This window comes from Brachyhypopomus gauderio, chromosome 4, assembly GCF_052324685.1.
Source record: "Brachyhypopomus gauderio isolate BG-103 chromosome 4, BGAUD_0.2, whole genome shotgun sequence".
NCBI classification, from domain to species: domain Eukaryota; kingdom Metazoa; phylum Chordata; class Actinopteri; order Gymnotiformes; family Hypopomidae; genus Brachyhypopomus; species Brachyhypopomus gauderio.
The window spans coordinates 28727314-28742705 of record NC_135214.1 but is presented as its reverse complement, the minus strand read 5'-3'; the positions used below and the strand labels follow the sequence as shown (position 1 = coordinate 28742705).

The following is a 15392-nucleotide window of genomic DNA, read 5'->3' as shown; positions in this document are numbered from 1 at the left end:
TAGGAATATGAGATTTAATGTGAAATCATAAATCATAGCCTACAAATACAAGAAAAGAATAGTTTGTCTGCCCCAATTACAAAGCTGCGCTCACACATACACATACAAGCCCACACACACACTTATATGTTTCACTGCTGTGTTTGCTATATTTGTTAGCGTCAAAGGAAGCACAAGGCATTTATCCCGACACCTCGCGCATCCTTCCTGCATTCTGCATCCCCGTGTGGTCTCCCCGCAAGATGTTCCACACAGGAAATTTGCAGACGGGGGCCTGGGTGGAGGCCTGGGTGGAGGCCTGGGCATAGACCCAGACTTCACAAGGCGTCAGAAAGCTGTACCTACAACGCATGACCATGCGGCTCAACATGCGTCACGTCGTCGGTCACGTCGTTGGTCACGTCATCGGTCTGCCTTCTTGCTTTTTAACCATCTCGCACCCTTAAGCGGCCCCTTCGAGGTAGGAATATTTCCTCAATATTATTCAGTTAGGAGCAAGTGCATAATCCACACGCAGAGCCAGAACAACTCAATCGTTTGATCTTAGACGTAGCGGAACACTCCAAGTACCCATTTCCTCCGCTGAGGGATTAGGAGGCATCCAGTGTGCAGCCGCACCAGTGCCGACAGAGCCTCCGCACAGCCCGCCTCTAATCTTGTTGGTACCCCATTCGTGAAATCGCTATCGCTCCAGTTCCCATGACCGTGTTTTCATTTCATTTTTTTTTTCTAAAGGCATGTCTGTCACAATTTTTGAGGATCTGAGTTAAACTCGGGCTGTGAGTCATCTCACCCTGAGCTGGGGAACACCGGGACACGTGTGTTCTAAGGTTCTGAAGCGGGGTTCTGCTTCGAGGTGAAGTTCGACGTACTTTTAAACATCCGTTCAGTGTGGCCCACCCACCACGTGCATGAAAACGAACATTCGAAAAATGAACCAGCTGAAACAGAATGTGGGCATGGCAGAAGATCACCCTCAAATACTTAAAAAGTGCCCCGTATTAAAGTCATTTTCTGGAATGAATATTTCATCCACTCACTCGGCGTGGAAATGTAATATTGAAGAGTACTGGAATCCCATGCCGTCGTGTAGAAAGCTATGTAAAGCAGAATCTCGCTGGACGTCTTCCAGGATCCAATTATCAGAGGCAAGGCGGGTGGCCAGAGAGTGTGGGGAGAGATGGGGGAAGTGCTTTTCTATTAATCAGAGACATGCTTAATATAAAAGAGAATTATGTCGAGCCCCATCACGTCGGTCTGTAGGCTATGCACTTGGCCTCCATGCTATTGACCAGAAGCCGAAACACCCAGTTTAGGGATCGATACAAATGATCTCATATCCAGATGGTGATTATCTGGTGACTCTTTTAAGCCACTGCAGGTGGATGCAAGACCACAAACCATTTATTGACCATCCAGTAAAAGAGAAGCTGGACAAGCATTGTGCTAAAAGGGACTGGCATTATTTGATTCCTCTAAGGGAACAGTCCGTTATCAGGCCCCCCGTTGGGACTTCCAAAGGACCAGAGTCCCTCCTGCGGGGCAGACACGCACAGGCAGTGCAATCTGAACTGATCAGAGAAAACAAGGGGTAAATGCAAGCGACGAAAATGCCACAGTTTTGTAAATGGCAATGGCTGCTAACAGTGACAGTGACTTGTTTGTTGCTGTGTTTCTTTTCCTCCTCCAAATTGAAACTACAAATACTGTACGCTCCCGTAACGCCTGAGATGTCTGAAAGCCAAGATAGGTCTAGGGCACCTTCTGCTCCGTAGGCTAACTGCAATGGCCTTTGTCAGGTGTGCTGAATAACTTCACACACTACACTGACCTACCAAACCCTCCACTGCCCAAAATCATTTAGGCCTACACACACACACACACACACACACATGCACACACACACACACACAACAAATGCTTTTCTTTTTCTCCTAACCTCTTATAATTATGACAAATAGGTTCAATAAAGCCACTGCAATCTCCATGCCAGATATAATAAACAGAGTGAAACACAAGCTGCAGAGGAATTGCGCCCCTGCAGGCCACTGTGTGAAAAACAACATCCAATAACAGGAACGAAAATGTCCGTCACCCTGCACCCTGTGAGGGCTGGGGAACAGGCAGCTTCCTCAACAGGATGCCCCAACCCAACACCCTAGCCCAACATCCCTGCCCAACGACCTAGCCCAACATCCCTGCCCAATGCCCTAGCCTAACACTCTAGCCCAACATCCCTGCCCAATGCCCTAGCCCAACACCCTACCTCAACATCCCAGCCCAATGTCTCAGTCCAATGTCCCAGCCCAACACCCCAGCCCAATGCCCCACCAAACGTCCTGTCCTTCCCCCTCACACTCTCTCTCCTGATACTTCCTCTTCAATTCTATTGCTCTATGCACCTTTCACATTCTCACCACGATAACATCAGTGTGCTCGCGCCAGCCAATTATCGGGATACAAAGGGAAAGGGGATCTGGGTTACAGCGTAAACCGTCAGGAAATGTTAAAGTAGTCACGTTATATCGAGGCCCAAGAATGGGACTCTTTACATTCAGGCCTGATTACCCAAGACTCTGGCCTGTACGTTTTTAAAATAATTTGTCATTACTCTTAAAGCTGGGACACCTAGGTTGATAACAAAGAAGCCATCACATCATGACACATATTGGCTGTCTCTCATTTCTCCCTAGCAACATCTAGGATGTAGGAGTTATGTAACCACTCAGCAGTTGCCCACAAAAACACAATAAATCACCAGACCAGTGAGGAAACTCATTGCCACTGTGGATTTAGCATTGGACCAGTGTCCTGCAATGCAATGAGGGTTTACGATTCAGGGAGGTAGGCCAACTGACAGGTGATAAGAGTCCACTGGGAAATATACCCTTAAAGAAAAAAAAACCTCCATTGCATTTACTCAATTGAGCTGCAGACATCGGTTGCACATGAATCGTTTGCTTTAACAGTACCCTATACGTTTGCACTGTTTCAAAAGCTCAGCACGATATGTTCACATTCTCAGTTCAAACATTCATTCATTGAATTGAATCCGTCTGATTTGCTCAGAACTAGGGGGACTCAAAGCTAACTACACAAGTCTGTGTGAAACAGGGAAACTGAGTGGTGGTCCAGACGACTCTAGGAGGGGACCTGAGGATAATGGGGTGAGCCCAAAGAATCTCAAACAACAAGAACTTGAGAGGGGATCTTCTGCTGATTAGGACCAGTTGGAGATAATCAAGTCCAAATAATCAAGCCAAGTGCACTGGTGAAAAGTTTGCTGAGTGCCAGGGTGGGTGGTATGAAGTAGCAAAATGTGGACTGATGCCCTAGATGTCTATAATGTGTAGGCTTGGACAAACTCCAGAGAAAAGGTATTGGAAAAAGGGGTATGAAGTAATCAGGCAGCACAGTTCGAGGAGTATGGTAAGAAAAAAAGACCTTCAAGAAGCATCAAAGACCTTCAAGGAGGATCTATGAGTAAGCTGCCCTCCGGAGGAAAGATGTGAGCAGAAGATCGATCAGCATTCCTCTGTTATTATACTCTCCCAAATCAAGTACACAGTGGTCAACAGATTCAGGTGAACCATTTTCTGCTGTTTTCCTTTACAGAAAGATATCCACTTCAGCAAAGACCTGGTGTGCTGAACAAAATGTGTGCTCTTCAAGGAATACTGTCATACAATGAAAAACAATATTGGGCAAAATTACACAGAGGAAAATCAGATATTCATAAACAGCCTCTCAAACATCTGGGAACAAACAAGCAAATATAAAAAAAATCAACCTATTTTTTTATATTTCAACACCAGTTGCTGAACTTCTTTTTTCAGCCTGTACATTTGACACTGGTGGGTGGGCAACCGCAAATAGAGAACGGCTAGTAATACTGTACTCTTTGTGGAGTGTAAATAAGGACAACTCCCTCCCACTAACGTCTTACATAACTCAGCCGATTCTGCTTTTCCATCAATTCACACATGGAAAATAAATAAAATAATTGAAAGCGCCTCCAGTTTCTTAATAATCTTTAGGTTTTGTGTGCAGTGTTTTGTTAGAATTCCACAGAATAATCAGGATGAACCTTAACTCTTGTGAACAGTTATAACACAAACATAGCGCTGGAACCGAGGCTAGCACTGCACACCAATCGGGTTGTAGGATGGTAGTGTGAAAATCCACAGTATGACACACAGTATGTCTTGAGATCCTCTACCTGTTCCCAGCCATGGTTCTATAAAGCACATTTCACCTGTTGAAACACACCTCTTATTATCCGCTCGCCAAATTTAGGGGTATCTTTCCCACTGCTCAAAATATACCATGCTGCCTCTGCCTTTAACGGTTAGCACAACAGATCTGCAGTGCTACAAAGCCATGTACAGACAGCTGAGTAGTCCTTTATTCACCCAGTTAACTCCACGACATATTTACACCCACACAAGCCCCTGTCCCGTCTCCATAAAACAGGCCTTTCTCTATGCCTAGTTAAATCTGGATATGTCGCTACTGTTAATCCTTAGCCATGCTGTTAACACTCTGAAACTGAAGGGTGAGTTGTTTGGGGGTTTTATGTTGTTGTTGGTTGTTTCTTTTGCTTGTATTGAACTTGGTTGAGGACTGAACAGAGATGAGGTGAGGCTGTACAGCCATATAAATCAGGACTGACCTTTCTGCAGAACAAAGGCCGATGACCCATTTGAGGGTCATGGAACATCAAAGGAATTAACGTGGCCGAAACCACAATATCCACATGATTAGAACGGTCTTCTTCTAAAGAGGATTTAAAGCTTAACTTTTTAAGATTTACAAGACTTATGCTTTGGACAGACAGTAATTGAATAAGGCATTTGCATAAGGGTTACTGCACAAATCAGAATTCATTTTATTAAAGGCATCAAAAATATAATGTATGTACGTATGGCCATAATCATATGTATGACATGCATATGTGTAATTTACACTGGGGACACTAGGGACATGTCCCCACCAATTTCTGACATGGCAGATTTTGTCCCAACCACTTGATTTGCTGCAGATGTACAGTATGTCCAGATGATGTGCTTGGTCAGGCCACACCTCTGACATGATGTGTAAGGTGTCATATGTGTTTTGTGAAAAAGCCCAGAACAGTTGGAAAGTCATATGATTTTTCCAATAAAGTAAATTTTCCAATGAAACAAATTAATTTTAATCAAAATAGAAAACAACTGCTCTCCAAATACGCAAAAAACTTGAAACCATAGTGCTGGTATTTCTTGTATTGTTCCCACGCAACACGATTGACAAAAGCAGTCATAAAACCTGTCGCGAGTCATTACATGTCAGTCCCTGCACTGATTTCCTTTCAGTGAACATGCAAGCTCAAGGACTTCTTAAAAGGAACTCGAATTTGAGAGGCAGGTGAATTGAAAGTCCCAGTCTGTATTCACGTCCCCTGCACCTTTCACAGCATGGTGAGAAGGCTTACAGCGACTGGCACAAATGTCCTGACTGTTGACAGTAGCAATCAGAACCTCAAAAGATTCTTCTCCTCGAGCACTTAGGTGAGCACAGAAGAAGGCTAGTACAGAAGAAGGTCCAGCACCACGTTATGGAAGAAGACAAGCATTTGTGTGTTCACACATATCTCTTCCTTTTCGTGGAAAGTAAGAAAGCAGATTACTGTGTTCCCTGATGTTATGACTTTCAGAACCAAGTGAAAATGTAATAAAACCCCCTGAACAGCTGGAGTCTACCTGACGCTCCCCAAGGAGTGTGAAATAACTAACGACAAAAAAAAAAAAAAAGTGTTAGAACAGAGCGGGACTTCTGAAGCTCCGTGCTTACATCCTGTAACGCATGCAGGGGGAGATCAGAGCACAACGCTACCGCGGAAGACCAAGAGAACAGGTGGGAGGAACGAGAAAGAAGGGAGAGAGGGAGGGAGAGAGGAAGAGAGAGAGAGAAATCAGGAGGCAAACAACAGGGCCCAAGGCTCCCTTGTGTGAAAGAGAGCAATGATCAGAGGCACCTCCTCTCAAAGGAGACCCGTTCCCTTCAGAGAGCTCCCTTTGCAAGGTGGGCTGTGCTGAGGATTACAGTATGTTGCAAGAGCTCGTTGCAACAAACTCTGACTCTGCCTGCACGCTTCTCTCCGCGTTTCGCAACTCGGCCAGGGCCGCGGCCTCTCTTCCCCTCCCCGCCGGGGGGGAGGTCCCGATGAGCCGGGCGTTTGCCCTGCCGACCCGGTGCGCTCCCCTTCTCGCGGCCTCCCTGACTGGCTCGCGGCCTCTGCGCTCGCGAGCGGCCATTACGGCTCGAGGAGCAGCTGTTGCAGGAGCGGAATGTTTGCTTTGTTGACCCAGTGTGCTGTAATTACAGCTTCGTATCGCTCTCCATAACACCTGAAGCAAAGATTTGCATGCTCTGTTTTGGCACAGCGCTGCGATGCACTCGACCGGGAGCTTGTTTAACGCACGTGCAGGAAATTACTTCTCCACATCAACAGCCCAGAAAGACAATGCAAGGATACACTTTATGCGCTCTGTCACAGACACAGTATACACGTGTAAAAGGTAAAGTGTCAGACTTTTACAGTAGAACGGTGTCTATTAACCCTGCATACATGGATGCTCTCAGAACCACGACACCATGGGTAGGGTCTCATACATTTTGGAGAAAATATTCTGATTGTGATGTTAATAAGGCATGCTTACAATGTTATTTTTATGGTTCGGGATTCTGTTTGGAACATTATTTACACATTCTTTTTAATGTTTGTTTTTTTTAAGAAACTGAGGCACTATGAATGAACATTTTTAGAATATTTGAATTTTCACATTCTAAAAACATTTTGTTGAATGTTTTGATAACCCAGAAAAGAACATTCTCTGAACATTAATACATTCGATCATTATAAATGTTCCCAGAATATTTTTTAACTTTAATAAATGCATTTTGTAGAATTTTCCCCAATATGGAAAACTTTCTATGAATGTAAAATCATGACCTTTTTTTTCTGTGAGCACACTTAGAAATAAACAGAATTTCCAGCCCATTGTATAAGCAACGATAAAAGCAGTTAAGCACTTTGGTGTCACATAGCCACTTTAGAGATAGTTTTCCAGTATGGCTTTCAACAGTGGTTATGAAAGCATCAAACTAAAAAGCACAAATTTGAGACTTTTTGGACATTTTAGAAATGGTATTTTAAAATGTCATCCTATCTTTAGGTCTAATTCACTAAATGCATGTTTGAACTGGCTGTAAAATCTGACTCCTCTTTTGTCCAGTTTGTTGTCCTAGAAGCTTGCATACATTTCCCACAAATGAACTTTGAAAACATTTAAGTTGTTTGTGCAGTGAAGGTAAGTCCATGTTAAACGTGGGGCATATGCCTGGACAGATATGTATTACATGTAAAAACAAAAAATGGTGAATTGCTCTTCACAGCACAATTCTGCTTGCTGCAGCAACTGCAAAACATTGCAACATGATTCCACATTGCCTTACTTACACTCGGCAATGTCTATGCTCATGAATTTACCAGGTGACAGGTGCCAGACCGGAGGAATGTTTATGAGAGGTCGCAGGGGAAAAGGAGAAAGCACCACCAGTTGGATGATACAAAAGACCACCTGCATGATGCTCAGTATTATTGGAGGAAACATGCACAGTGTTATGGTTTTAAAAAAGAAAAAACTGCATAGCTTTTCCAAAAAGCTCATCCTCACTGAGGGGTGTGGTGTGGACAGCGTAACGGAGTGAGGCTTCGTTACTGCCACTGGTCTGGCCTGCTTACAATTATGTAGGAACCAATGAATTTCAAGATGCACCATGAAATTCTACAGCAGAGCATCAGCGTATCTGTGATCTAAAATGCAAAATAGGTTTGGTCGTTTTACCCGAAAGGGTTCCAAAGCACAGGAGAAAATCAACAATGCAGTGTCTCGAATGGAGCAATTTGCATATTTTAAAATGGCCAAGTCTGGGTTTTGACCTTGGTTTCATTCAGATGCATGGTGGGATATGACGCAGAACATTTAAGAGAGACATCCCAAAAAAAAGTCTGTGAACTAAGTACAGAAGAGCGGACTAAAATACCTCCCAAACTCTGTCCAGGATGGATCAGTCAGTCCAGAGAGCATTCAGTTACTGCCAGAAATGGAGGTTCCACTAGTTTCTAAATATAGGACATCACTTGCTATTTCCATCAATGTCCTTGACCGTTTAAACTGTTCAGGACAGATATGGTATTGTAAAATGGTTCGTGTATTTTAATTGGATCATAAATGAGTCATTAATTTAGGAGGAGTCATTCATGAATGATCAAATATGATCAAGGGGTCGATATTTTAGGAGGGTTCACAATCCTTTTCTCACAAAATAATATGCTAGCATCCTATGCTGGTAGAACACTAGGGATTTAGGAAAATGTTCATTTTGACAGATGATCACATTTCAAATTGTTGTGCAGGTACCCACTAGACCCAAAAGTAGATCGCTAGGATACAAGGTCCTTGGCAACAGAATGAAACATTATCCACCTTTGGCTTCTTCATTGCGGGGCCAAATGGCCATGTCGGGTCATTTTGTGTTACGTTTCATTTCCTATCTGTTGTGCCAGGAAGCTGAGACAAGGAAGCATCTACGAAAATGCTGTGGGAGCTGACAGTTGTACCAGATGTGGGTTAATGGAGGTGTTTACTCCTCTGACTAGGACAACATCTAGGATAATCTGTCCTCTTTGTTTTTCCGATTGAGATTCCACCTCGAGTCAAGATGTTTTCCACCATCTTGGCTTGACAGATAACACGCACTGATAGTAAATGTAGAATCAGTCACTTTCTCACAGGGTCATGAAGCTGTCTCGTCCCCCAGGCTGTCCCGTCCCGCAGGCTGACTTCGGGTTGTCAAACCGCACCAGGGAAACCGGGTCGGCCACGGTGAAAATGCTGCTGGAAGCGGATGCACCCCGTGCTCTGAGCCATTTGACCCTACACTGCTTGAGCCCCTTTTGTTGCATTAGGCCTTTCAGTACCTGAATGTTCATTGAATCAATTCAAACGAAGCACAAGGTCAAATAGTGGAACCTTTTGAGAGTTGTTTTAATGGCTAATTCTTACTTTTCAATGGTTTTTTTTTTTATGAATGCCCTTGACTCCAAGATCACCATACTGGTCAGGGCACAAAGCTGAATTGGTATGCACTACGCCATACCCTGGCTTTTGAACTTAAAAACAGCTTGTTGTGATTCATTATGTATGAAGCCCTGTGCTCTACACTCACCCTGATAGGAGTACTGCGTGAGAGATGGCTTTTATGGAAATCTGGCACTAGCAAAACTGTAAATGCCAGATGAGATGACCGAGTCGGCTGACCACATTGTCTGTCAAATGACATAATATGGAGAATCGTGCTTCACCAAATGCCAGCATAAATGCTGCAGAAGCACAGAAACCAGCACGAAAGGTTTCTGACAGGTATAACGGTAACAGCCTGTAATCCGAGTCGTTTTCTCAGATTATAATCCACTATGATACGTCACCTTTGGTCCTGCCCAATTCAGTGCTTAGATGTCCATCCAAAGGATTAACATGCAAATTTCCCCTTGTTGCAACCTAAACGTGCACATGGCAAGACCTGGAGTCTACACGATGTCTTGCATGTCTATGAAGAAAGACGGATTAAGTAATCCAAGTACAAAAGACAGCCTCCGGGCTACCGCGACTCATTACCACTATGTTCTTGTGACGGAGGCCACGGGACTCGTGTCCTAAATTAGACTGCTGAAACGGCATTACCCATCTGGCCCACCTGCCAAGCCGCATGGAAGATTACAATCCAGCTCTTTGGATTGCGACTGAATCACACAAACTGACCGGGCAAGAGAGTGAAGTGGACATAATCAGATACATTTACTTCGCTGAGGTGATTGATTGCTTGCTTGTTTGTTTTGGTTTTTTCTAATGGAGTCTAATTTGCAATTGCAGAATGACTGGTTTCGTCCATGCGTAACAAGCAGACCAGTCGCCGGAGATTAAGAACAATCCACCGACCTGTCAGGAGAACACAGGTTGTGACGTCCCCTCGGGCAGAGATCTGCTTTGAATGCATGCAGCTCTTTTGGAGAATGAGGCCAGTCCACCATCAGAAACCAGTTCAAATGCATTTGCACACCTACACTCACTCATCAGCCACCTATATACTCATTTATTGTTTTTTACCAATGACCTTCCATAGATGGACCAAGAGGCAGTTCTGGGTAGCAAAAAAATTAAACAACCCTGACATAAGGAATAGAGTTAAAGTGTTTGTCATCTTTATAAGTCAAAATACTTTAATGTCTCTTTATTTGTTCAGAGATTGATCAGGAGGTGATCGAGTCTGCACTTGAATGCACAAATCATGTCTCATCATTATAAGTGAAGCAAGAATAAATTAAGCCGTGTGATCTGGAAGGACGCTACCATATTGTGGAAGATATCAAAATAATCAAACTTGTCATGCACATCAAAATAAATATTCCCAGTCAGGAAATAGTGAAGCCGCCACTAGGTGGAGTCGTCTGAATCGTAAACCCCGACCGTGGCGAGACGCGCTCTGCCAAACCAAACGTTTGCGTTGGGTTTTGAGGTCGCACTAAAGAGAGTCCCCAGTAATTGCCTTATCATGAATCCCTGGTCTGCAAACCACTTAAAAGTCTAAGTACACGTCTGGCACTCGTACCTCTCAGCTAAGCGTGCGTGTGGAGTTGCAGATCACGAAGGGTGCCAGCAAGGCAGCTCGGATAATACGAGGGACTTTGGGGCTTTCCAGCGACATAAATCACTGTGACTTTCTGAATAGCCTCATAAAGGCGCGGTGCCATTGCGATGCAGTGCACGGCGTGCGAGACACATCCTTCGGCATGCAGATCATTAGAACGCTTCTCAGCAATCAAGTAATGGCCGCGTGATGAAATACATCCATCAGCTGTCCACCACCATAGGGCACGATGAAACTTATCATCTCCGTTGGTGCAACTGTTTTTCTGCCCCCTATTTCTGTCCCTAGATTAGGAAAGGATTATTTATGACACCGTCAAAACTATCTTGCCTACCCGTAATACATAATCAGCCTACCCTAACTTGGATGCAAACGTTGTCGATGGCAAAAAGCATTACATCATAAATTGTTAACATATGTTGGTAACAGATACCGTATTTTGATTACCTTTGTATATGTTATTTTGATTAAAAACAAACAATTTGCGGTAAGTATAGACTTCAACTCTGAGAATAAATACCTAACACTTGCTTAGAAGATTAGCCTACTTTTAAAGATTGTAATACAAAGCTAAAAGCATCGGTAATATAACTTACAGGAGAATTATACAGCCCACCTGTTTGATACGTGGTCTGCGCGCAACGGTCTCTGTGAGTCTCAAAATGAATGATACGCCTGTAATGCGCACTGACTTCTCCAAGTAAACGCACCAAATAATTGCCCACCCATGTCACAATTACCGCACACCTTTAAGAATTATTTCCAATGGCTTTTGTAAGTGCCTATCTATTCCCTGCCCAAAGCAAATGATGTAAACGTGTATCAGCCCACTATGTCAGAGTATATGACACCTTAAATCATTCAGGTCAGACTAACACCTACAACATCACGAGTATGACTTAACATAAGTTTATACGTTATGTAGTTGTGCGTCCTTGCCTAACAACCCCCTTATCGCTATGCGCGCGCACAGTCGCGCGCGCACGCACACACATGCGCGCGCGCGCACGCACACACACACACACACACACACACACCCGCATAGACACCTTAGCATTTGAAAGCATGCAAGGTTTTTTCACACCGCGTCTCTGAATTTAAATGCAATTTGAGCCCGTCCTGTGTTACAGCAGTAGCCCCACTTAAACGGGCACGCGCGCATACACTCTGCTCTGCGCTTTCTGTACATTTCCCACTCCGTCTGCCGCCTACACACACACACGCATTCACATCAACACGATCCGCTTCTGTCATTATATATGTTTTTACATTAAACATAGTTATGTGACACGAATAATAAGAGACGTAACATGTCGTGACAGAAAAAGCTTTTCCTGTCAAACCACCTGTTCTCGACACAACATACGCAACCGACCAATATAATGAACGCATTGTTAGAAATATAGCATTTCATTTCAAACTCATTCTTTCTGTAACAAGATAATGTCAACCCTAAAGTAATCGAAAATGCGACAGAGCTTCATTAAGACATACATATATATATTTTTTTTTTAACCGTGAAGATCTGCGGAGAATTGACTACATAATAATGTGGCCAGGGGTTTTAACCTTCCGGAGACAATGCATACTAATGTTGAAATAAACACGCTGTGAATTCCAAATCTGACGCCGCTTCAAAGGGATTTCAACTCACCGATGTGAATAATTGAATCAGGAAGCACGGGCTCCCATTCCAGACTCCAAAATGTTACCAGAAACATTACTGCCGGAAAAACTTTCATCTCTCCCGCAGTTAAAATCTATTCTCCCGCTATGAGCCGAAACCAAGATGCTTCAAGAGACGATAGTTTTAATCCCGAAGCAACCGAAGATCCAGTCCAGATAGGGGGGCGAACGTCCTCCTTTGAAGCCGTTCTGTCTCGATGTTTTTCTTTTTTTTGCTTAGATGTGGCTGTTTTCTGTTAATACCATAAAGATATCCTTAAACAACCTTGGAAATTTCCAGAACGCGTTAAAACATCCAGATGTTCAAGATGCACTCCAGTCAGCCCCGTCGGATCCAATTGGTCACCAAAGAAAGTCAATTCGATTGGTATAGTGGCTTTTCTGGTTTACGTGTCTGAGACTCCGTGCTCAGACCGTTTAGAGCGAGGATCTCTGTTCTACAGACGACGCATTTTGAACGGCATCAAGCAACGAACGCAACATAACTTCCTTTTACGCTGGTGCACACACCGGATTCTCGCTTGCCACAGCGAGTTGCGATAAAGATTCAGATAAACAGTAATTTAAGTAGATTTCTCACTAAGCCCCTTTTCCGATGCAGGGCTGCGTGCGTGAGGTGGCTAGACTTTCCTGCGACAGAGAATTAACTGTAACGCACGTCGAGGAACATGATGACTCCGCATGCGGATTCTTGTTAGCATTCGTTGAGAAAGCCGAGTTGAGTGGGAAGAGGCGCCGATGAAGGCTGCAAGTACACGGGCAGCAGCATCAGTTGCTGGTCGCGCGCTGTCCAGAACTGAATTACCTCAGAGAGCAAGAGACAGACAGAGCGAGAGAGAGAGAGAGAGAGAGAGAGAGAGGACTATAGAAGAATAGGCGGAGGTAGGCTCAACGTTAACGCAGGAGGCTAATCTGTAAGGTTATGGCTCCTCCCTTGTCCGGCTATAGACATACATACCGTATGCATATCTTTGCTTTACTTGCTTTTCTTTTTAAATCGCCTTTCCAAAATAACAAACGGTTATGTGCAGAGGGAACGAGTCGCCAGAGACCTCTGCATTCAGTATTGAGCCTTCAGTGCTGAATTTAAATGTCCATTGTCAGTTCACCTACTGAACCATCACACAAGTTACCTGTTGGCTGCACATGTGATACAATAAAGTATAAAGTATTGTATGTGATACAATAAAGTATAAAGTATTGTATGTGATACAATAAAGTTCTTACAATCCTTAGTCTTGTGCATAATTTGCCATGATGATTTCAAGCATTTGGTAGCTACAGACTCCAGGTTGAATTTGTAAGATACCATGAATGACACCACCACCCGCTCAACACCACTTTCAGAAACTTTCCGGGTGGTGTCTGCCGACCATCAGCACCTACCATACACGTTCATGGTTCATTTGTAAGGACTGTTTGATATCACCTGTTGCGTTTACATTAACTTCATGCGACTGAACAAAAGCAGGGGGTTGTGGACGATGAGGACATAGTGACCACTCCACCTGCATTCAGAGCAAATGTGAATGGGGATGGGGGTAGTGGTGGTGGTGGTGGTGGTGGAGGAGGGGTGGAGGAGGGGTAGGGAGAGAGGGAGAGCGAGTGATGCCTCATTAACCAGCATGATTGGATAAGGTATGAGAGAAAGAGTGGTTGCAGCATATCAGAGCCCAGGCGAACAAGCACTACAGTGACCATCCATAAAAGGGCAGGGCTTCTGCGCATTGCTTTAGATACACCGTCAGGGCACAGTACGGCCCTGAAACTAATATTTAAAGCTGTCTGTTCTACATCAGCCGCAGGACTGGCGTTAAAGACGCCCTGTGACCGCTCGTCTTTAACCAGACCTTTGTTCTGTGGCCTCGCACAAAAAGCCTTTCTGCTGGGACATAATGAATGCGGTTGAAAAAACAAACCTGCGCAGGATTAAAAGGAAGCAGGTGCGAGTTGATATGCAAACTGCCACCACAAGGACGCGTTATCATTGCAGCCCTGCCCCACCACCTCTTCAGGAAGACAGGCCAATCAGAGCCCCACGCCCAGTGTCAGACTCTGCGATTTGATAGGTCAAAGACAGCGGCCCTCCTCCCAGCTTGGCAGGTAGAGGGTAACGGAGACCACTGGCAGGGCTCGGCTAGCGAACACGCGGGGCGGCGCCCGTTCAGGGGCCACGCTCACACCGATCTCGAACAGGCTGAATTATTTATCAGCAAACAAACAGAAGGAAAGTAGCTTCATCTCGAGAGCTGAACGCTGGTGCGAGGGGGAGGGGATGGGTTGAGGAGTCAGTGCTTGCGAGGCAGATAAGCGGAACGTCGGAGGAGGTCAGGGGGGCTTGCTCGGGCCACGTCGGCAGTCCCAGTATGATCAGAAATGTGTATAATGTTCCCAACACTGAGGATTCATTATAAGGTCTGTGGGGAAGAGAGATCACCTGCAGCTCTCGTGGTCATAAATAATCAAATAGCTATTCTTCACTGCTGGTCAGAGCACTGGGCATTATAGCTGTTAAAATGCTTTACCACAGGACTGTTCGTAGAAACTGGAGCAAACTGTTTCTGTCTACTGAATGTAAGTCTGAACTGGGTTAGAGCAGGTGCACACCATGAAAAATTACAGTAACACATAGTAACAGTCTTTAAAAAAAAGACTTTTAATATATTGTATATTTCAAAAGATAAGATCTAACACTGTACATTTTTCAAGACGGCTATATATGGTGATCGACTAAAATGAATGTAGACCACTAACAGGGATAACAAATGTAGGTAAAGGGAAGAACCAGAACACTGCAGCGTTTTGCTAATCCCTTGGCCCCGGGTCCTTGACCAAAGAGGAATGCACTTGTAATGCTCATTTAACACCAATATAAAACATGCAAACGAATAAACCAGGACACCGCAGTGCCTTACAAAGCTCTTTGTGTAAGATGGAGGCTCTTTTCATAATAG

The 15392-nt window shown here is 44.4% G+C and overlaps 1 protein-coding gene across 5 annotated transcripts in view; it reads right to left on the bottom strand.

Moving 5' to 3' along the window:
- Nucleotides 1-13255, bottom strand: part of grid2 (glutamate receptor, ionotropic, delta 2) — a 252938-nt gene extending 239683 nt beyond the window's left edge. For 3 of the 5 annotated variants that reach the window (XR_013130528.1, XM_077003595.1, XM_077003598.1), the window contains exon 1: nt 12407-13254. Coding sequence is in view for 4 of the 5 variants with exons in the window: in XM_077003595.1 (XP_076859710.1) it covers nt 12407-12494 (88 nt within the window). In the remaining variant the exon portion in view is untranslated. Of the gene's footprint in view, nt 1-12406 lie in introns of all 5 variants that reach the window. The other 2 variants (XM_077003597.1, XM_077003596.1) reach the window with 1 other exon arrangement.
- Nucleotides 13256-15392: the final 2137 nt, after the last annotated feature.